Consider the following 24,953-nt stretch of genomic DNA (forward strand, 5'->3'; position numbering starts at 1 on the left):
ACGTCGGCCCCATCCTGCCCTGATTATCGCAAGGTTGGATCAGCGGTAATTAAAAGAAAGCTCCTGGATGAATTGCGGCAATCGACCGCACGTATTTTCGTCTGTGCATGTGCAGTGTAAATCGTACAAATTTTGACGTACGGAAACGCCACCAACCTTGCGAAAATCGTACGATCGACCAAAGTTTTCTAACCTGCTGGTTAGTCAAAAGTCGATCGATTGTACAGTATTTGCAGTTTTACACTGCCCATCAACCTTACGAATATCGGACGGAAAATGTGATTGCATACGAAAATTGCCCCATATTCGTAAGGTGTATGGGCAGCTTTAGACAAGGACCTCAGTGCTTCTGCAGTGTCATTTGTGGATGAACTGCTACACAGTGCCTGCATCTACAGTGGTTAACAAGGGCTTGTTTTCAAGTTAATTTACTACAGTGAAGAATATGTGAATACTTAAATGTCCATAGCCTGATCAAAGGTTCACTTTACAGGAAACCTTCCTCGACAAAAACATAGAAGCTGCCACTGCAGATTTCTCATTCTGCAAGTATTAGTTACCTGGCTATCATGATGGCTCTCTGACTAAGTGAAAATGGGCAGGAAAATTTACTTGTCGGAGAAAGTGTTTAAACAAGGAGTATCAATAGCTAGGGCCACAGTAGGTCAAAGGAAATATAACAATGTGCCAAAGCTCTCATGTCTCTCATTCACAGTTTGACATTATTGGGTTTATTGAACCTGGCTGATCTATACTACCAACAGCTCCACCAGTGGCCCTCTCTAACATGCCCAGTGGTGTGAATGATTAAAGCTGAATTTCAGGTATAACTATTTATGTTTACTTACATTGGTCTAGCTTGGCCCAATGCGAGTATACATATTTTATACCTGGTAGTGCCACAGGGATCCTGTAAAACACTGTAGTAGCCGGTGAAACCACAGTGCTTTACAGCAATCTTTCAGGTCCTGTATGCCGCTGTACCAGGTATAAAATATGCATACTTACATTGGCCAAGCTGGACCAATGCAAGTATACAGAAATATTGCCTGGAGTTCAGCTTTCATAAAATGCTGTTACGTTTCACTTCTAAGAATATCTGTTGCAGCAACATGAGCAAGTTAGGTTACAGATCTTGTGTGCATTCTAATGTATTTACTTGGCAAATATACTGTTTAAACTATAAAAAAAAAATCCACATTCAAAATTTATTAGGCATTTGAAGAGACAGATTTTGCAGGCACAAGTGCACCGGTGGCAACACAGATATATTTCATAACTAACCCAGGTGAATTTTAAGAGTCGGTACGCGGCAGGAAATTAAAAGGAGAACTATGGGGTTAAGGCTTTTCCCCATAGTTCTCCTTAGGGTAACGGGAGGACACAAACTAGCGTCCTCCCATCACCCTAGGCTCAGTATACCGCGATCTGTAGCTCGCTGTATACTGAGACGCCGCAGCTGAAGCGGATCCCGACAATTATGCCGGAATCCGCCGAGCTGCGTGACTGACAGCTGGCTCTGTCTATCTAGAGGCAGAGCCAGCTGTACCCGCCCCCTCCCCCATCGTTCCGCCAGTCAGCTCTGGCGGATCGGAGCGGGGGGAATCCAGCCCCTCCCCTGTCACGGCAGAGAGCCGTGACAGGATCGAGAGGTGAGCGAACGCCGGTATATGTTCGCTCACCTCCCGATCTACTGAGCCGGCCTGTGACAAGTCTCATTGTCACAGGTCGGCTAGAACTAGGAGGCGAGTGAAAAGCACTCACCTCATAGTTCTCCTTTAAGCATATAATTTTAACGTTGCTAGACCTACTTTTTATTACACTATTCTTTTGCCATGTTTGGACAGTTTCAAAACTGCAATTATGATTAATGCATTTGTCTTCCAAAATAACTCCAGTGTAATTCTGCCTTCCCTAGAGGCTGTCACAGTGCACACTCTCAACCTGGCCCAAAATTGTATCAAATTACTTCACACATGAAATAACCCAATAAGACTTTTATGTCATTAAAAAAAAAAAAGCAATTTTTTAGCATTAGCAAAAAGTTGTCGAAATCTCAAACTCATCTATTTATTCATATCCCAAAAAACGCGACAAAAATACTAGAGGACATATTGTTATCATGGTCTTTTAAAACTAAAGATTGTTTTATGGATAACCAAAAATAAAATGGGTAAAAAAAAAAAAAGTGTATACTGCAGCAATCAACAGACTGAATTCTACATCAGTCTATATAAAAAGGTAGTTAATGTAATCAAGGAGTCAGAGGACATATGCTTTCATTGACACTCAGCTTTGTACTATATAGGACATTAATAAGAATCAACATTGTTTTAAGATTACAACACATGAAGGAAGAAGACAAAAATAATACAATATACTTATTAAATTAAAGAAAGCTTCTACAAAAAAGAAGCTTGTGATTACATTGGATGGTATCTACTGCCTAGGATATGTACGTAAAATAGGAAATAAGGGGTGCTAGTATGAACTGCAAAGATTCTGAAGATCTCTTTTCAAGTTCTTTTATGCTACAAACCTGGCCTCCAGTCCTTTTCTTTCTCCAGCTGTCTTCTCAACCCCAGAACCGCTGCCTCCGCATCATCCCCCCACCTTGCTAACATCGCTGTTGTCTGCCTAGCCTCCTGACACCCCCCAGCTGCTAACACTAATGACTCCTCCACCCCTTACGCTGTCATCTGCTCATTCACCAAGTTAAAGGTAAATTCCCTTGCAAAGTGAACATCCTATTTGCCTTCTGTAACGTCAGCCCCATTTTCTCTACTCAATCTTTTCACTTGTAGCCATTGCTCTGCCCTGGTGTGCTGTGTTTGAAAACTGTCATTTTTGCATTCATCAGCTTATGGTAAGTATTTAAAAGAAAACTATGGCCAAACCTTTTTTTTTGGCTATAGCACTCTTTTGGGTCACAGGAGTGTATTTACTAATGTACTCCAGTGTCCCAATGTCAGCATATAGCGGACTACTGCCTGCTATATGTGGACAGTGCAGAGCTGCACTGCAGCCGGGAAATATCTCGTCAATAATGTCGGGATCCACCCCGCTGCCAAACTGACAGCTGGCTCTGCCTCTCTGCCAGAGCCAGCAGTGTCCGCCCCTCCTCCGTCTATCCCTCCCGTCAGCGCTGGAGGAATAGAGAGAGGGGAGGGGGAATATGACAGTCACTGCTCTCTGCAGGGAGAAACCATGAGCTGAGAGATCAGCGGTTTGCGATCACTCAGTTCTCGAGCTACAGAGCCGGCAAGTGACAGCTGCAGTGGTCACACGCTGGCTCAAACCATTAATCAAACTCAAACTGGGAAGAGTATATTTTACGCCCAATTGTTCTCCTTTAACCATCGCCCCACCCTGCTGTGCATTTCAAAGCTAACCCTTTTGCATTCATCTGTTTATGGTACTTCTAACCTACAACTGTAAAACGTATGACTATATTATGACCAATTATACTGATCAGAGAGCTGATGTTGTCTTTATGGCTCTGGCCTGCCTTAGTGTGAAAGTGTCCTCTTTCATCTATGTGTCTTTTCATCAGTTCCTGATTGCCAAATACCCCTCCACCCCATATCCCTAATGAGATATACATACATACATACACTTTTGCCATTATAATTTCTACCAATGTGTATTTTACCAAAAGAGTACTGGCAGTTTAACACAACATATTAACTATGGCAGAAACAGAAAAGAATCTACAAACAACATTGCTCCAGGCAGATTGCAAGTGAATTAATAGTTCCCATCCAACTCTTTCTACCGAATTCTGATTATTACTCTCTCCACCCTGTAATGTGCTCTCTACCTTTACTTTTCACAATAGTCTCCTCCCTCCAGAAGTCCTCATTTATACAGACACGGAGGCTTGTACAGCATGAAGGAGGTGTTTATGTGCCTGGGAGGGACAGCAGTCTGCGTGTAACCACAGCCAGCAGCCTATAAAAATCAATGGCAGGCCAAGAGACACTGTGGCTGTATATCTTTTTGCACATCCCATTGTGGACATGCGTGCAGACATAAATTCACTGCCCTGAACACAGGCTGTCTGTATCCAGGGGCATACATCTGTACTTATACAGATGAACACGCTTAAATCAGCATTTACTAGCATACAACTGCATTCGGTCATTGATTTGTACAGGTGGCTGCACACAACACCTGTGACACCGGAGCGCCCTTTGGCTGCCTAAACAAATACCTCATTCATGCTGTACGAGCCTATGTGGCCGTGTCAATGAGGCCTAAATTGTCACTCCTTTACCAATTATCTCCCGCACACAGCTGTGTGTGTGTGTGTGTGTGTGTGTGTGTGTGTGTGTGTGTGTATATATATTACATACATACATACACACACACACACATCTATCTATTTAACTAACCCTCTCTTCCATTTCTATGTTGATGACACCCAGATCTGCCTCTGTACTCCTCACTCACCCCTTTAGTCTCCTTCCACATTACTAATTTAAAACTGCCATATCACCACTCTCTAAAACTCAATCATTCCAAACTTGAGCTCACAATAGATGACATTGATCATGCTTTTATAGTGGGCACAACCGAATAACATACATATTCTATTCAGATGGCAGAATAACATTTTCATACAATTATTTTTGTACGAGATAAAAAAAATAACAAATTATGCATGCCTTTTCACTTTTCAGTGGTGTACTATGTGCCGCTGCTGCCGGGAAATGTTCTAGTGCGTTCTGATGATCTTCGCCAGGTTGCTGACCTGGTTGTGTCGCTTTCTGCTGGGCTAAATCTTGTTGGTCTTTCTCCTGATCTTGTTTGGAGTCAGACTCGGAGCCCGTTTCTGTTGTCATGTTCGGTTATTTTCTGGCGGAAGAAAAAAAAGTTATATCTCATTAACGCACCAACACTGAAATCAAGGAAATGCATTTGTATAGCTTTGAGTCACAATTACAAGCAAAAACTACAATAAAACAAACGGAATATATAAAATAGGACAAGGTAGAAGAAGCTTGAAGAAATTATCATAAATGTTTTATTAAAATGGTGTTCATGCTTTTGGGCACTAGTGAATAATTTAATTTAAAAAAATCTTCCATCACTGTAGCATATTGAGTCATTAAGCATGTCTGATGGGTACAGCGAAAAAAGGAAAACTAAAATAGTAATAGGCTCCTAGACCAAGGTGTATATCCCACTTCCCATGAAAGAAGCAATGAAAAATCATGCATACATAGTTGGATCCTTTATTAAATTATTGGATGCAGCGAAAAAAAAAGTAGTACTCATTTGGGAGAAAGCCAATATAACACTGTCCACACTCTGTCTTTCTGAGCACGCTTTCTATGATTCAAATGCCCCATTCTGGGCACTTCTGCTAAACAAAATCTGCCGGAAAACCTCATACATGGGCAAATAAAGTCATTACATAATTTCCATCCTTGTCAAATGATCGCCAAGTTGTTAAAGACCAGACTGGGTAATCATATGCAGGGCATGATTAATTTAAAAAATTTGACCTAAAACAAATCAAACTTAGCTGAATATCACTTCAGACTCAATCTGATAACAGAGCAGATTCCTACAAACTTCATTGTTTTATAGAAAAATTTACAAAATGTAAAGGTTAAGCACCAAAACATGTTTGAGGGTTGTGTGTCTACTGTGTAAATATGATAACTAGACCTGGGTGACCCCAACGCACACGGCTCTGATGTCGCTATCAAAAATGTAAACACATTTGGAGGTGTGCTGGTAAATATATCTACTGTGTAACTAGGACACCTTTTTGCACTGGGAACTTCTGAGTTAGATCACCTTTCAGTTCCCACTGCCTGGGCAATGTGTCTGATGTCAAGAAAATAAGATTTCTGTACTTACTTAAAATCTATTTCTTAGAGTTTATTGAGGGAAATTCAGAGACTGTTGGGTTATACTGTGGCATGCTGGAGGATTTATGTACTGGCAAAAAGAAAAAACAGTGGCCAGTCTGGTATGACCCATCCTACTCCCAAGCATGCTTCAGTTTGGTACCAAGAACATGTTCATAGACAAAGAGGATTAGGATCTGTTTCCCACAATAAACTCAAAAAATGAAGGAACCACACAAAGCACCTTACACCAAAAAGGACCTTACGCTGAAGGCCTGAACATACACCTGGTAAAACTAGATGGCAGAAGACCAGATGGCAACTTTGCAAATCTGAGACAGAGTAGCCTGATGTCAAAGAGCCCAAGAAGCACTCGCATATCTAATAGAGTACATCTTGAAAGGAAAGGACAGAACCCAATCCTAAAGAACATAGGGTTGATGATCTGTCTTAGCCATGAAGAAACGGTGGAAAGAGAAGCCGATTCTCCTTTATGGGGACCATTGGGGACAAAGACAATCTTTATAACTGAAACAGTGGCTCTGAGGTAGACATGCACTGCCCAAACTACATCTAGGGGAAAACAATTTCCTGATTGAGGTGAAAAGCCAAAACCACCTTAGGAAGAGAGGAGGCTCTAGATCTCAATAGCACCAAAGACACCAAGACAAGCTGCCAGCTTTGCATTTTGAGATGACTCTGTCCCTCAAGTCCTGGGCTTCAACAGACATGCCAAAACAAAATCTATGGACCATTATAAAGGATTGTAAACCGGTCCTTGGTACAGAAGATCTGGACGAGCCCCTGCCAGGAGTCTGATCAGGTCAGAGTACCACATCTGCCTGGCGAATCGGTCTGTCCAAGCACTGAACCAACTTGTCCCACTATGACAGGATGTTGAGTTGTGGGGTCTGAAGTGGAACTGAGCAAATTGGGAGTGCTTTAAAAGGGAGATTTTTTTTTTAAAGAATACAAGGCATTCTGTGATTGGAGGAGGGGAAGGAATGTGACATCACATCTCCTCTATAAACAAATACAAGACATTTTCTGAGCAAAGGATAATGGAGAGGTGGGTGATGCAACCAGAGCACTGTACAGCCAAGATCGCATCTCTTCCTATCTTCAGTGCTCAGAAACTGGGTGTCATGTGCAGGGAACGGTGTGCGGAAAAGTACGATTTTCATACTTTACAGCAGCCTTCTGCACATAACACTGTAAATTATCATTTGCCCAGAGTGTGGCTTTAGGTAATAAAGTTATTTCCAAATAAACAGGCCCAAAGAAGAAAATGTACCCCCATAAGGGGTAAACAGGTGTGAAAGTCAGAGTGAAGTCAAAATATTTCATCTGTATGCTTGTTCCAGGACACCTACTCAAAGTCATGTAAAATGTGGCTCAAAGTAAAACAAATGCTATACATACAAAACAGGGGCTCGTATTGCTTTAAATATTAAATCAAATCATCCAAAAGCAGCAAACAGAACTTTTTCATCTACTGGTCAAACCATTTATGAAACTGATAAAATAACTTCTTGAAACATCTCAAGGGCCATTTACTAGTGACAGCACTGAGGCAAAGGTCATTTGCTTGGGTAATTATGTGATCTTGTCCTTCTGCATGTGCTGAGCTCTGCAAGACCAACTGCAACTGAGAATGAAAATGCACTTACAGATACACGATTATTACTACAAGTTATTGTTGTCCTTTTATGTTAAATGACCCAGGCAGGGGTGTAAAAATACTTCATTTTGATATATTTTAAAAAACGGGTCCTGTTCTTTTGCTATGATTTTCAAACATGGCAAGAGTAAAAGTTCATACTAAAGTACATATAGAAAGATATAAAATTGGTGTTTTTGTAGCATAACCCAAGAAGGCTAGTAACTGCAAGCCCATGCACTACGAACCCATTCCTCTACTCTAGATAACGCTTTATGATGAAAATAAGGGTTTGATATAACTGGGTAAAACAACAACCAGTATTCTGTGATTATGTTCAAGGTCACAACAATAGACAAGCACATTGTGAGATGCACACAATTCATTCACCTGTCACAATATAACCATGGTTCATTAAGAGAAAGCATGACGCTTGGAGTATTTGTTTAATGTCTGATCTGTCTAATGCAGGGGTGCCCATTAGGTAGATTGTGATCGACCAGTAGCTCTCAAAGCTGATGCTGGTAGATCAGGAATGGTGTGAATGGTGGCCCCTATATTCCATATTAGTATATTTATTTAGCTGTGCACACATGATTACCTATTAGCCTGAGTCTACTGAGCCGAGCTCCCTGACACCTTTCTGGTGGATACAGGTGGTTGAAGTGCTATGTATTACATCAAAGAATATTAGTTTACACAGCCTGTTGCACTACACTGTTTGCAAAATACAGCAAGGTGAGCCAGGAGAGAGAACGGAGAGAGCCAGGAAAGAGAGAGAGAGAAGACAGCCAGGAAAGAGAGAGAGAGAGAGAGAGAGAGACAGGAGAGAGAGAGAGAGAAAACAGAAAGGAAAGAGAGAGAGGGGAGACAGAAAGGAAAGAGAGAGGGGAGACAGCCAGGAAAGAGAACAAGGAGAGACAGCCAGGAAAGAGAACAAGGGGAGACAGCCAGGAGAGAAAACGAGGAATGACAGCTAGTAGAGAGAGCGAAGGAGGTGTTTTTTTTCGTTGATAGATCTCATGTAGCTCGTCATTTGAAAAGTAGATCTTAACACAAAAATTGCGGGCACCCCTGGTCTAATACATATGGCGCTGAATTACCCTTTTAACCGCTTTAAATGTTCTTTAAAGAAAAACAATAGCCCTACACATAGTACAGATCTTACATAGTATTTAAGGTTGAATAAAGACATAAGTCCATCAAGTCCAACCTATCAACAAAGTTAAACAATCTAATGTACAAGGGATTGCAACTGACTTTAATTTTAATCCAATAATCTAGAAGCAAACATAAATGATGTTCATGATATGCACTATTTAAAGCCACACTCCAGACAGAATAATAATTTGAACACTGCACTGGGTGTGTAAATTATCATAAAAAAAAGCTTGGAGTGCAGTGGTTGGCTGCAAAGTAAAACAAATCTTACCTTGTAGCATGCCATCCCACTGCATCACCCACCCACAAAATGCCTTGTATTTTTTCAAAAGAATTCAAGATATTCTGTGATCCTCCTCCAATCACAGAATAGCTTGTATTCTTCAACTAAATAGAAGGCATTCTGTGAATGGACGGTAGTGGGGAGGGGGCAGATTATTGGCATGCTTTAACTATATGCACCCAATTTAGTTTTCCTTTTTTTTCCTGGATTTTATTGCTCTTTAAGCCCTAGTGAACACAGTGCTCAGGGAGCTGCCATACAGTTTCCTGCTGCATTTATACCCACAAAAGGCCACTGGGAACATTATGTCATCCTGGTACTTGAAGCTTTTAGTACCAAATGAATTCTCCTTATGTCCATGCTAACCCCAATTTCAATGATGAGCTGGGTGCCTCCCTTCATTCTTGCAATTTGAGTGCAAAGCTACATGCTGAGCACTGCATTAAGAATGTCACGTGGGATTTTCCAGAAAGACCGTGCAGTTACTCACAGTAGGCTTTAAAGGAGAACTATGAGGTGAGTGCTTTTCACTCACCTCATAGTTCTAGCTGACCTGTGACAATGAGATTGTCACAGGTCGGCTCAGTAGATCGGGAGGTGAGCGAACACATACCGGGTTCGCTCGCCTCTCGATCCCGTCACGGTTCTCTGCCGTGACAGGGGGGGGGGGGGGGGGCTGGCTCTGCCTCTAGATAGGCAGAGCCAGCTGTCACTCACGCAGCTGGGCGGATCCCGTCATCTGCGCCGGGATCCGCTCCAGCTGCGGCGTCTCAGTATACCGCGAGCTGTAGCTCGCGGTATACTGAGCTTAGGGTAACGAGAGGGCGCTAGTTTAGGGTAACGGGAGGACGCTAGGGGAAAAACACTGACCCCATAGTTCTCCTTTAAGAATAGATCTTTGTGCACACAAATCGAAGTAAAAAAAAAAAGAAAAAAGCGGTTTCATATACTAGTGCATAGTGTTTGCAATGGACCAGAACTATAAAGCTTTAAAATCAATGCCCGTCACACCCCTCAAGCAGGAGACACAGAAAAATATATTTCACGGTCATGTTTAGATTTTAAATTTCACTGCCCAAGACACAGTTAAATATATATTTCTTCAAAAGTGACCGTTTCTCTTTAATACCACACAAAGAATCCTAATACATTTACCAAATCAGCAGAGTACCATATTTTCCTTTGTTCTTTTATCAGTATATTTCAGTTATTACAATGTTGTTGCTACTGTGGACTATTTACTTGGTTCCTATGATGCAAATATAAATCAGTGTTGAAGACCATAAGCTATAATTAGAGCTCCTGTACAGTAAAAACCTAAAAGCTATAACTAAATTATTTATAGAACGCCAAAATTTTTCTGCACATTTGATGTCTCACTTATAATGCAGAGTTTTCCTATTTTGCAAGATTAATAAGTAGCAAATCTGAATTTTGATCAACAGCAGAAATATGAAGTTTTTTATGAAGTCACTGGTAAGATTTTTTTTTTTTGTAAAATATATATTTTAGGCGTTTCGCTCCTAATTTGATTTGCAGATCACACACCTTTCCTGGGAGATTTTGGCAGGTGCGATAGGAATATATTTATTGTCTGACACATCACTGATTTTTTGTAACACATTCCCATTTTCCCTTCTGAAGTACTATTTAAAAGGGAACCTCATTACATATAGACCTCGAGTAGGATATGACATTTCTCTTCATCACTGAGGTGCTAGTAAACAACTAAAGATGTTGAAAGGAAGCTGATATGAAACATTCTGTTAAATATAAGGGATTTACAAATTATACTTTTTAAAATACTGTCCATGTAAGCCCAGGAACAAAAAAGATGATATATTGCACTTTACCAGTACTTAGATTTGGCAAGTACATTAGTTTTTTTTTCTTCAGGCTTTGTACATTTAGGCTGGGTTCACACCTAGGCATATCGAATATGCGCGTTTGTCATGAGTTTCGTGCCGTGATTCGCGGTAAAAAAATGTGTGACAAGCACGCATTTCTGAGGCTACCTGGTAAATACGCCCCAAAGAAGCTCCTGTACTTCTTTGGGCGTAGGGCGTTTTGCAGCGCATTCCTACACGCTGTAAAACGCCCAGGTGGGAACCATGCCCATAGGCAATCATTGGTTTTCACATGTTGAGCGTTTTACAGAGCATAGTAACGCCCTGTAAAACGCCCAGGTGTGAACCAGGCCTCAATGCAAGTTAATTTTGTCAGAAATCCTGTGTCCTTGTAACTGAACTGAAATCTCAAACAATGGCTTTCCCAGCTATACTGGGAAATACAAAACTCACCCTCCCTATGCAACAGGGATGAGGAGAGGCAAAGGTGTTTGTAGTCCACATAAAGAGCAGCATAGGGAGAAAACGATGCTCTCCGAGTTGCAGTGCAGTAAGTGAGCATACCATTCCTGGACAGGAAGTGTGTTACTGGCAGTATCAATAAGTAAACAGAGAGGGAAAAGCCAGAAAAAAAGAAACTAATGGAGCCAACACATATATGTGTTCCCAAGTGGGGAATACAAAGGTATAATGCAAAAATGTATATACAGATGTTAGTAAAAAATCTTTCTCAAAATGATCAATAAATCTAAAGATCTGGGCAACGGAGACTATATGCATATTTTAACTAATCCTATTAAAGTCAAACATGGTCCTTTCCCTTCTACTTATGTATAAGGCAGGGCTGGACAAATATGGAAATCAGGAGCCAGTCTGTACAAATCAAGAGCCAGCAGGAACTAGCTCCACTGACAAGAGAAAACCTCAAAAGTTAGGTGCCAGCTGTATTTTTAAGGAGCACTGGCTACCTGACTCCTGGGATTTGTCTAGCCCTGGTATAAGGTTACCTATAGCAAACTACAGAACCAAAAGCAAGACATGGGAGATGGAACCAGGCAGGAATACACTCTACTTTTACAGGAAATGTTAAGATTTGCATATCACATTAGATGCCAACACCTCAGGATGTACCAATGTGTTTGTCATGCCTCAGTTTGATTTGCCAAAATGTGAAACAAGTTTTCACAACATAGCCTCTACAAAGTCAGGTTGTAATGTCCAGGTTCAACATCAATAGAGGTTTTATAATGCAATAAAGAAATGCAGCAACTTTGAATTTTATGGCTTAGCAAACATATCCAATTTCATGATGTAACATTGCAACTCAATAATTAGTAAACTATAAATGAGCATTGCAGAATTCCAATTTTCATCAAAAACTACCTAAGTTTCCATATTATACATACTGTATATGTATACCATATGTTTAGTTACCATGGCATACTATACATATTGAATCAGATATAGAAAATGGAAAAACCATAAATTAAAAAAAAAAAGAAAAATCAAATCTTGTAAATAAAACCAGAATAAAGGGAAAATCTAATAAAATTATAAAATCCTATGTTGTTACCACATTGTGGTCAGCATAGTGACAACAGTCTTCAGCACCATGGACAAAGAACAGAAAAAATTACTTCATAGAGCAAAATAATAATTCTCTTGATACATTCAAGACACTTTTCCTCCCTCAGAATCAGTGCTAGAATTTTCCGAGTTCTGTTATTTGTATTAAACATGCTTCACATAATGAAAACACATCAGAGTTTTAGATACCCACTGGCCTAGGATGCAATACTTTATACTCAAAATATTGTGGTAACCTTGACATGTCAACCAACTTAGAAATCCTCTGCATTTTATTTAAATTACCCACTTGGATTACTAGACTCATATTTTACCAGCTGTATGTGGCAAAGTGGGCTCCATGCAACCCGTGCTGGGTCTTTATTTCAAAGACCAGAACTCCTAGATTAAAAGGAGAACTATGGGGTCAGTGTTTTTCCCCATAGTTCTCCTTGGGGTAACGGGAGGACACAAACTAGCGTCCTCCCGTTACCCTAAGCTCAGTATACCGCGAGCTACAGCTCGCGGTATACTGAGACGCCGCACCTGGAGCGGATCCCGACTTAGATGACGGGATATGCCCAGCTGCGTGAGTTACAGCTGGCTCTGCCTGTCTAGAGGCAGAGCCAGCTGTACCCGCCCCCTCCCCCGTCCGTTCCGCCAGTCAGCGCTGGCAGATCGGAGCAGGGAGAGGGGAATCCAGCCCCTCCCCCTGTCACGGCAGAGAGCCGTGACAGGATCGAGAGGTGAGGGAACCCGGTATGTGTTCTCTCACCTCCCAATCTACTGAGCCGACCTGTGACAGTCTCATTGTCACAGGTCGGCTTAGAACTATGAGGTGAGTGGAAATCACTCATGTCATAGTTCTCCTTTAATGTATAAACAAACCAGGATGGTAGTTCCTATATATACAATGGCCATGAAAGCCCACAGATACCAACAGTTCCCATTTAATGTTCCCATCCCATATGCTTCCTCTAGAATATGACAGGTAAGACTAGTTGTCACTAGTAGCGATATATACTCTTACAAGATGCCTTGCACGCTAGACTGCCTTCCCATTCTAAAGCAAGCTGGTGGGTATTTTCTGCAGCGAGATGGTATACCACCATTCCCTCTTTGGGAAACACTGTAAATCAGCAGAAACTACAATTTTCACTGGCTATTAATCATTAATAAATAAAAAATATTAATCTGTGCAACAAACATGATAAAATGTAGAATCAGTGTATTCAAATATAAACCAGAGAAATATAATCAGTCCATTTCTCTTGGCCTTGAACGCTATATATATAAAAATCCAGATCCACCTACAAAGAATACACGCTTTTAAGGTGTCCTAACAAATTAAATGAATACAAATTAAAGCATAATCAACATGCATATCACATATTTCAAACTTTTTATCTTAAAATGTGTTCTTTTATACATTTATTCACAAATATATCCTGTTGTTAAAACATATAAATTATGAACCCATTACCTAAAACCGGTAACAATATAAACTCCCTTTACATCGTTATTAATCATAGTCACACAGCATCACGCCCCCTCCCCTGGACCACACCGGCATATTTTATATGTGATCAATTCAATAAAGTTCCCCATCATTTTTCTCAAAACATTTTTGTCATTAGGTAACGCACAAGAATGCAGTGGGTCCAGCCTCCAATACGTTTCGCCAAAGCTTCTTCAGGAAGATAAAGAAGTTTTTGAATTGATCGCATATAAAAGGTGCTGGTGTGGTGTGGAGATATATAGCTGAGTGATGCACAAAATAAACTACAGTTTTGTTAGTAGTGAAGCTACTTGAATGCATTTTTTAGAATTCCTAAGTTTGGTGTCACTTTAAAACGAATTGATTTCCACATAAACAAAGGTTTTCATTGGAATAATTTTAAAGTTTTTTTTCTACAACTGGTATTTGTACTTTAAGTCAGAAAATCAGTCTTATGGGCACTCGGCAATAACAAATGCATTATGACTTTTCACTTTTTTGGATTATTATTATTTCAAACAACTAGCTCTTTCTAGCAAAATGGTCTCATCAACCATCTGTGTTGTTAAGCCACTCTGCAGTGTTCCTGTGTGCTTTAGCAACAGAAAAAGAGCCTGCAGTTGGTATCAGAATGAAATAGTGCAGAGATAAGCACTCTTCTCAACTCTCGCCTGGGAAAACACATTAGTCAGTACTCTGGGATGTGACATCTACAAAACAAATTAAATCTCAAAAGCCTGCTTCTACCCATTGTACAGTACAAAAGGTTGAAGAGTAAACAGCCTCCCTTATGCTTAACTTGCCTGATTTAATTGTGTTTATTTAGAATAGGATTTCAGCCCTCAGTCTCACTAATCTGACATTCTCGAACACTGAAAACCTGTGGATGTCATCACTAGCTAAAATAACTGCATAATTATATGCATTATTATTATTATATTAGTGAGTAGTGACGAGCTAGAAGTATTAGCTCCTACTAGCAGGCCAATTTAACACAACAGCGCTAACAGCAGTGATGGTATAAGTACACTTCAACCACAGGAATTATTCTGCATTCTTCTGATCAATGAATAGTAAACTCTGGCTGGCTGCTGTGTGTTACCACACTTAAAACCCAACTGCAGATTAAGGGCTTATTCACATCATGTCCATTGAGTTGGATTTTTCTGCACGCCATGGTATGGTGTGAATTGGGCACATGGAAAACAACTATTCTCTATGTGCCCTGTGTGCAGAAAAACACAGCTCCACGGTCCCATGATGGACTACAATCTCAATACAAATTAATAACCTAAATGTGAGATTGTAGCCCATCATGGGAATGAGTTTGGAGTGGTGACTACTTTACAACACACAATGTGACCATGGGAAACAAAAGTAGCCACCCTCCAGAAGGAAGGACAGTGTCAGCACACATTCAGAGATGATTTGAGGATCTACAGCTGAGTGATGCACAAATAAGTTACAATTTTGTTAATAGGTAAGGTACTTGAATGCATTTTTAAGATTTATCTCCTGAGTTTAGTGTCACTTTAAGCTGGTTAAGTGTTTCTTCCTCTTTCAGTCCTGCAGGCTGAATGAGAAAAAATACTCAATTTCCCCATGCACACTAAACAGTGTAAAGGGGAAATCGTCCCCGGCAGCTATTGTATTCCTGGAAATGTGGAAAGAAAGGGCTGGACCCGTGTGGTTATTTCTCTTGGTGTTTCTCATCCAACAGTAGTTAAGTACATTGAATATGTGTTGTCTGGCTGATGGGTAGGCAGTTTCCACAACCCAAAGGGTCTCCACAGTATCATTGGGTCTACAGTGAACATAGTAGATGTAAAAATTGAAGCACCACACCAATTAAAATAGTGCAACTACACCTTTATTCCATTAGGCCTGGTTCACACCTGGGCGTTTTACAGCGCGTTCCTACGCTCTGTAAAATGCTCAACATGTGAAAACCAATGATTGCCTATGGGCATGGTTCCCACCTGGGCGTTTTACAGTGCGTAGGAACGCGCTGCAAAACACCCTACACCCAAAGAAGTACAGGAGCTTCTTTGGGGCGTATTTGCCGCGTGTATCCATAGGGATACAGGCAGGTAGCCCTCGGAAACAAGCGGTTGGCGCGCATTTTTTTTAACCGCGAATCGTGGTAAAAATGCATGGCACGAAGCGCGCATATTTGATACGCCTAGGTGTGAACCCAGCCTTAGGCTACTCTACTAGAATGTCCCCTGACCCTATGTGTTTCCGGAGTCAAAAACACACCCCCTTCATCAGGGCCAAGACAAAACACAAGGGAACATCGGTATCAAAACATTATAGTACCAACATTTTTTTTAAACATGGCTTCCTTGCTTCATTTCCATTGCATGGAGTGGGAAGCTTAGTTGTTAACAAAAGGATGATAACATTATTTGTACTTTTCTTAGCCTAAACATGAAAACTAGTGCAGCCACCAAATATGAGGGTTAGTTTTTTTTTTTTGGTACTTTGATTTAGATATATGTTAAAGAAAGTATATACCATGCAAGCAGAAATAAGCATACCGGTACTAAATATAATGATCCTCCTCAGGGCCTATGTGGATAGGCTTCCATGGGCAAATGCAGCGTGCTTTTGACATCAGTACAAGATCACTTAGCATTCATTGTATGTGCAGTTGACATGCCTCTGACCTTCTTTAGTAGCTTTTAAATTTCCATAGACTGAATGGGGAGAGAAGCTATATGGACTTATGTTAGGTCTATGAGGAGTTGGATGTAAGTGGACATGGGCCTTTTCACATCTGATTACTTCAGATTCATCACGTTCAGATATGCCATAACGCAACTATGTTTTTTTTCTGAATCTAGATCATGTCGTGGGTAATTGGATATAAACGGACACGTGTCCATTTATATTTAGCTGCCCATACATTTAAGGTGCCCATACACCTTACGATATATCGGACAAAACTTTTCGACCGATGATCGAACCGTCGTACGATTTTCGTATGATGGCCCCATCCTGCCCCGATTATCGCAAGGTTCAATCAGCGGTAGTTAGAAAAAAACACCTGGACGACTTGCGGTAATTGACCGCAATTATTTTTGTTTGCGCATGCGCAGTGTTAATCGTACGACTTTTGACGGACGGAAACGCCACCAACTATGCGAACATCGTACGATCGACCAAAATTTTCAAACATGCTTGGCCGTCAAAAGTCGTACGATTGTACAGTACCATCGGTCGGGCACTACATTCCCACGTTACGATTGTCGTACGAAAAGTCGATCGCATACGATTATCGTACGATAATCGTAAGGTGTATGGGCACTTTTACATTGGGCTTCCAATCAAATCACATCCACCTGAAAAATTGATAGGTGGATCGGATTGGACCACCTGTGTGAAAAGGGTCTAATATACCATCCACCTGTAGTAAATAAATGAAAACACATGTCAACCTTTCAGTTTTTGTTTCTGCTACTTCAAACAGTAACAATGCACTACACATCAAGTTCTATATGTCAAATTACAAAAATGAAACTTTAATCATTCCAGTCACTTCTAATATTAGAAAAATAATGAAAAACTAACAGTACAGTTTAAATGAAGAGCAGGAATGTAAATTAAAGAATCTTGAAAAGGTTACATTAAGCAAATTCCCAGGCATGTAGTGTCATATATAATATGCTGCACTGCAGGAAGCCGTAAAGGGATTTACAGTACAGTAAATATTTAATTATCCTGAACATCACTGATTACGCCGATGATTCAGTGGTTGACATGGCTATTATTATAGGCAATGTCTAAGTGCCATTTAGAGCTCTTAATCCGGCGTCCACTCTGTTCTAAAATTGGTGATTACTGTCACAGCCCAAAATAACGCATAGCACCGGACTGTAATTTTTAGCTATATTTATAGAAAAAAAGTCATCAAATATGTGCAAATAGCTGATGGGTAAGTTATGCACCTCTTACAACTAAAAGGACATTTAGACCTATTACACAGGGCTGACAAGTGGTCAGTTTTAAAATGCTACATAATAAATATATATATCTATCTAGATATATATAGATCTATATATATATATTTACACATACACACATTTTTGTTCTTGGGTCTAGATATACATTAAATTAGTAGCAGTCTATGGAGAATTTGCTACTAGATGGAGCCAAGGAGCATATAAACTTCCTATGCTCCTCGGCCCTATCTAGCTGCAGTAATGCACTGCGAATGTCATTCAAACAGTTATTATACACTGTGCAAAAGCGTTAATAAGCTCCAGAGACTCTAATTTTAGGTCTCATTTATATCTATGCATGCATGTTGCAGCGGGCATGGTTAGGTCTAGACAATACCATGAATTCTACTTGAAATGCACTTTCCTGCAGTAAAATTCCTGCGTTTTGCTGCAGGAAAACGGGCAAGTGTGAATTGGTACTGAAAGAATCTGAGAAGAGAATTTTGGGACAGATGTGTGCATCCAGCCCAAACTCAGACTACTGATTGTTTTAATACATTTTCCAGGGGGTAGGTAACCTCAGCACTTCTGCTGTTGTAGAACTGCAAATCCCATGAGGCATTGTAACACACTTACAGCCACAAACAACTTGCAAAGGCATGATGGTATTAATAGTTTCAGCACAGCTGGAGTGCTGAGGTTGCTATCCCTGCATTATACTTTAAACTGCTACTTTCCTTTTATGATGCCATCAATCTACTATATAGACCACCGCTTACAGCAGCAATAAAACAGGGTGCCCAAAGCACAGTCCTTACACCCACCAAGTGTCCAAACAAAATTACTAAAGGCTAAATTTCAGTATGATTATACTGTAATTGTCTACTTGGGAAGAATGTATTGATGAGTCAAATGGCACAGTGCCCTTTTGAGACAACAGGACGGATTATTCCAGCATTAGGTTCAAAAAGTTTATTTATCTGCCAAGAAACATACTTGAATATCTCCGCTTTCAATGCAGCAGCCAGGATCCTTTCCTGAAATAGTGCCTGCTGTAAGCCAATATTAAGGAAATCACAGCAAACTACCTGTATAATTTCTTCCTTTACACAAAACTTGCCTTTTCCCCAAGATAGCCTAAAATTACCACTTTGTTAGGCTACTTTTCATATTTTCATTGCCAAGGCAAATACATACAGGATAAAAAAAAGCTAAATATTGTAATAAAACAGTACAAGTCAGTACTTTTCCTTACACATACCATGATAACATTATACTGTATCTCTCTAATCTTGTAGGCTGCATCATTTTCTACTGTAAGGGTAATATCAGTGGAATTAAAACAGAGTGCCCAGAGCACTTTTAGGGTTAGAAGAGTGAAAGTCCGGGGTGAAAGGCAGTAGATCTTATTCTTCTCCACTGCATTTAAGAGAGTGCCCAAGTCCTAGTCAGGTTAGAAATTTTAGGAAACCAGAACAGGGTGTGCTGGCCACCTTGCAGTTATGATTACAAGCCCTAAAACAAATCATGAGCTACCTGTGTAGCCAACTATAACACATCTTAACAAATATGAGTAATAGAGGGGACTTTGAAAAAGTCAAATCTGTTTCCTTGGTTTCCATTATTTTCTGTCATTGAAAGCTATGAAACTCTTGTGGATTATTGACAAAACAAGTATTCAAATTAAAAAAGGAGAAATAACTGGCTGTACAGTGTAATTTTGTTTAACAAATCCTCAAGTCTGACACTTTCATAAAAAAATATATATTTTTGACACTTAGATTATCACTTGTTATGGCCAATGCCTCATTTTCCTTTTCTCCAACTTGATGGTATATTCTTAAAAATTAAATGTAAACTTGTAAACTTGTCTATTTTACAGTATGATATATATGCTTAGAAAAGCACTGCATTATATTCAGATATCAACACTGTGTTATGGTTTGCATGCTTTTAATTAGAAAAAAGGTTCACCAACAACAGTCTACCAAGTAAGAAAAAAGTAAAAGGCAGAAGACTGAGTACCAGTTCCGTGTCTCCAAAGCTAGATAAGGTTATGCACGTAATATTAAAAGAAAATACTGTGATAGCTAAAGAAAATACTCCTAATGTTACAAAAGCCCAAATTGTCTTGCACAGAGTAAGAGATGTGCACCTAATTAAATTTCCTCTTGTAAAGAAAATTGAACGTGTATGGGTATGTCCAATACTTCCGATCACTAGTGGTCTCCCATCTCAGAGCCCCAGCCTGTTAGGTAGGAGCACTAAGGCTACTTGGTGCTGCAAAGCTTTCTTCAGTATAACTGAATCTAGGGTTAGAAACAAATTGAAAGCAAATGGTGGCTGCCTTGTTTGAGCCCACCATCCAAAAAGCTGGTCGGTGAGAGCTGACTCTGGAGAACACCAACAGTTAGCAGCTGGAAGACAAACCCATTGCTTTTTGTTTTCAGTGAAAAATGTGAATCCTTCTTTGTATGTACTGTGCAGGAAGAAAGTTGATAAGACATGCTTATTTGATCAGAATGGCTGTGTGCATTCCAATAATTAGCATGTATAGCCTGCAACAAAGAACAACGGAGAATGAAAGCAAATTGCTCATAACGCATGCAAGACAGATTTAAGCTGCTGTTGTGCCTCAGGATAAACTATGATGAGATTAGCTTGCCATTCCTATCACACTCTTTACCTTTCCTACAGAAGGAAAAAACAAACAACAAATGTGACACAATGATAAACATTTGTAAATCAGCGCACATAGTGGTTTAGTTAAAATTTCACAGAGACAAGGCAACATAGAATTCTTTTGAAATATGGCTATCGTCTACAATCCTTTGCTTTTCCCGAAGCCTCAATTAAAAGGGTTTTCCATGTAGGGGAGGTGATATCAGGCAATAGTAGCAGACATAAGGATGTAATTTTAGGAAGTATTGTTCAGCATTTCCTTCCAAAACCACAGAGAAGTATTTTCTCATGAATCTCTTGACCCTAGATACCCTGGACTATTCCTAATGAGAATTCTTCCTTAAATGCTTACTTGCAGTGGTTTTCCTTATACAGTATAACTTCTTAATCAGTATTATTCCTTATATCCTTTTCCATATACAGTGATACCTTGGTTTACGAGCATAATTCGTTCCGGAAGCATGCTTGTAATCCAAAGCGCTTGTATATCAAAGCGAATTTCCTCATAGGAAATAATGGAAATTCAGATGATTCGTTCCACAACCCAAAAATATTCATATAAAAATAATTACAATACTGTACTGTAATATAATACAAAATATAAAGAAAAATAAACCAATTACCGGTACCTTAGTGGCTGGTGTGAGGGGGACAAGAGAGAGGAATATTATTGTGTAGGACGACTTTCACTTCACTAACAGAATCACTGCCATCTCTTGACTCAATGGAATCTTTTTCATTTCGTGAAACCTTAACAAGGAATCTATCCAATGTGACATTGCATTGTCGTTAAAAAGACTCATCGCTCGCACTGCTACAGCCTTATTCCGGTGGCGCTTTTCTACAAAATTTTGCTCTTATTGCAAGACATTGCTTGTATATCAAGGCAACATTTTTCAGAAATGTTTGCTTGTCTTGCAAAACGCTCTCAAACCAAGTTACTTGTAAACCAAGGTATTACTGTACAGTATTACTTTATATTTACTTGCAATGTGCCTTTGAACGTGCTCAAAAAATGTGACTAGTCAATTTCCTAGCACAGCCCTCCTCTCCTCGCATGTCATAGCCATCTCCTCTTCTAGAGTGTCTACTCTATGTGCTGGCCTTAGCTCCTCCACCCTTCCCCTTTACCGATGTAATGCTACACAGACTACTATAAGGCCTGGTTCACAACTAGGCTAAAGCTGTGCAAAACACAGATTCGCATTCAAGTCAATGGTGGCTCTTCACGCCTTTGCATTGTGTTGCGCGGGCAAAATAACCTCTCATGCAAAAAAGGTGCAGGAGCCATTTTTGGGCGGTTATCGTGCGGTTTTGGTCCTATAGACATCTCTATGCATTCAAAAAACGGCACAAAAAAATGCATGACAAAACTCACGAAAAAAGCTCAATCGCCTAGGTGTGAACCAAGCTTTAAGTGTGACAGCTCAGTATGCTAGAGCTGCTAACATTACTTCCAAGATAGCGGCACCTGCAGTAGCCTCAGGGCTCTTGGATATTTACACAAGGAGGGTTTTACAAATACGCATACAATATGGTAAATGCACATATAAATCGTTTGTGAACATTTTTGTAGACATTTATACTCTGCCCACCAGGTATATGTAAAAGCAAATTAAATGGACAGAGTGGTAAGAGATTAGACCCTTTGTCAAGTCTGTATTAATCAAAATCAAAATTTGAAAGTTATCACCAGAGCAAGGGGTGAGGGTAAATCTAATTGAGAGAGATGTTCCGGGAATAACCTATACTTTAGGGAGATTTCCTATGATTTCCTGTTGCCTCTCTAGGACACACAGTGAAGGAAAATATCTACAGAAGAGCACAGACTGCAAAAAAAAAAAAAAAAAAGCTAGCAGGGGTTTTAAACCTTCCCAACTCTAACCCAAAGTAAAATAAATATTTTGGCTATACCTACTCGAACTTTAAAACTGAAACTTTGTTATCTTACAGTGAAGCTCTAGATATACCGTATTAATTGTGCCAAACTAGTGCCATGAAAATGTACCTTTTGCCTTTAAATTCCTCCTGCAAAATAGCAGTACAGTTTGACTGCACCCTAGGACCTCCTGTTGGGTAGTCTCATAGCTCTATATCTGCAGTATGAGATTATCTAATGCACTGCTAACTCTGAGTGCTAGTCTCACAAGATTAGGAGTGAGAATTGGTAATTAGCATGAATTAATTGATCATTAATGTGCTGCTCACTGTTCTTCTGAGGGTTAGCTGGACAGGAAGCTGTACACCAAAGACCTGCTTTTTCCATTCTGGGGATGTGTACTTTTGGAACCTCTCCTGCAGCTTCTGGTTAATTACCCCATCACTCATTACATAACATGTATTCAAGTGGGGAACCATTACATGAGGAAGCAAAGTGCTGCTTATCCACCCAAATGGTCACATTCACACAGAGACACAAATCAGTCTTCCTTTTGTTTGCTTTTTTTTTTGGGGGGGGGGGGCACAGCTTCTACAGTACAGGTACTCTTCAAGGTCTCTGGAGCTTGGAGAACATTTGCCTAATCCATCAATTTATGGACAGTTTGGGAATCATTCATATATCGGTGTGTCTGCCAACACCTCCTGGCTGATTCTTCTTGGGACTGAAAATTTTCCTATACCTAGGTTGATTACAATTGGCCCTATACTGTTCCCAAGACAGGCCAGCACTGGATGTCAAAGTGCTCCCGTCTCCAACGAACAAGTAGCATGTTTTCCACATGCAAAAAAACATTTGTACAGTGCTCGTCAGAAACATTGGTGATCAAAACAATGAAGCAACTACAGTTCAGCTAATGCTTAACGTATGTAGGCATCCCTGTTGCTTTGTTTCAACATAAACTGGCCATAAACCAGTCAAAGGTAGTCCAATATGCTGTACCAGCCACTGGATCCCTAAACACATTCTGGCCAAATCGCAAGTCGTCCAATGTCTACTGGAATCTCTACTACGTGCCAACACATTTTACAAATGTAGTTCGAGTCTGCAAATAAATAATCTAAAAGCACACATTACATTCAGTGAACTAAGTGAAGTCACAGATGTCTGTGGACTCTGGTTCAGGTATAGCAGTGCATTGTTGTATTATAGAGATTTGAAACCCAACAAGTTTCTGTGCATGACAGAAAAGGAGCATTGTCAGAGAACCAGTGAAATGCAATTTTCTACAAATGTGGAAAATCATCATATAATGCTTTCTATTGTCAAGTGATATCTTCTTAAAACCAACATACAAAAAAAGCTCACTGACCAAGACTAAAAACATTATTACTTCCTTACTCTTTTTTATTTAACACAATTCAGCAATAGTGTTTACCATAAGAACTTTGGAGCACATATATAAACTGCCATTTCCATGTATTCTTGACTGGAATGCCAGCGCCAGTTTCTACATCTGTTCTACATTTATGTTGCAATAGATGTCCTACCAAACAGACCATGACTTAAGCCTGGTTCACACCTGGGCGTCTTACAGCGCGTTCCTACGCTCTGTAAAACGCTCAACATGTGAAAACCAATGATTGCCTATGGGCATGGTTCCCACCTGGGCGTTTTACAGCGCGTAGGAACGCGCTGCAAAACGCCCTACGCCCAAAGAAGTACAGGAGCTTCTTTGGGGCGTATTTGCCACGCGTATCCATTGAGATACAGCCAAGTAGCCTTCGGAAACGCGCGTTTTTTACCACGAAACGCTGTAAAAACGTGCGGCACGAAACGCGCATATTCGATACGTCTAGGTGTGAACCCAGCCTAAGACTTTAAAAAGTGGTTGTAGGAACTGTATAGGGTTAATGCAGGGAAGCAGAGATCACTTATTCATCACCATTTTGAAAACAATATATAAAAGGTTATAAACAAACACTCTATACATTATAAACAATTATTTATGGTTGCATATTCAGAGTTGTAAGTTTATTCCGTTTGTTTACATGACTTGCCAGTCCTGTGTAAAGCTGGCCATACACCTTACAACTATTGCATGACTTTCGTTGTGCGATGGTTGTAAGGTCATTAAAATTTCGTTCGACCTGCCCATTTTGGACAGGCAGATCGTACTTGCGATCATCGCAAGTACAATCATCGACAAGCCCTTGTCGATTATTGCAATACTGAGCGGGCAGTGTGCGATCTACATGTATGTACATGCAATCCAGAGATGGCTGCATTCTGAGAGCCCATTTACTGATGGCGACAACAATGGACCAAGCTTGCATAATGGCCTCTTGTAGTCTCCATAGGAAGCTCATTTGACAGGGTGACAAAGCAGAAGCACAACTGGGAGACAGGAACACAGGGTAGTGACCCTATCACAAAAAGAAACTGAACAAGAACCTTCATGGCATGATCACCAGTTATTTTAAGGAAAGACATAGTTTAAAATATTTAAAAATTACATTAATGTATTAAAGCAGTAGTGGACAAATAAATATGGAATTCAGGAGAAAATATG

General features: G+C 40.1%; 1 protein-coding gene across 12 annotated transcripts in view; it reads right to left on the reverse strand.

The window, feature by feature from the left end:
• EPB41L3 (erythrocyte membrane protein band 4.1 like 3) overlaps nt 1-4,856 on the reverse strand; it is a 115,241-nt gene extending 110,385 nt beyond the window's left edge. For all 12 annotated transcript variants that reach the window (XM_018553630.1, XM_018553712.1, XM_018553703.1 and 9 more), the window contains exon 1: nt 4,668-4,856. In XM_018553630.1, coding sequence (XP_018409132.1) covers nt 4,668-4,844 — 177 coding nt within the window. In that variant the 5' untranslated portion in view covers nt 4,845-4,856. The remainder of the gene's footprint in view (nt 1-4,667) is intronic.
• Nucleotides 4,857-24,953: the final 20,097 nt, after the last annotated feature.

The sequence above is a fragment of the Nanorana parkeri genome, unplaced genomic scaffold (genome assembly GCF_000935625.1).
Source record: "Nanorana parkeri isolate BGI_ZX_2015 unplaced genomic scaffold, ASM93562v1 scaffold7, whole genome shotgun sequence".
Classification (NCBI taxonomy): Eukaryota; Metazoa; Chordata; class Amphibia; order Anura; family Dicroglossidae; genus Nanorana; species Nanorana parkeri.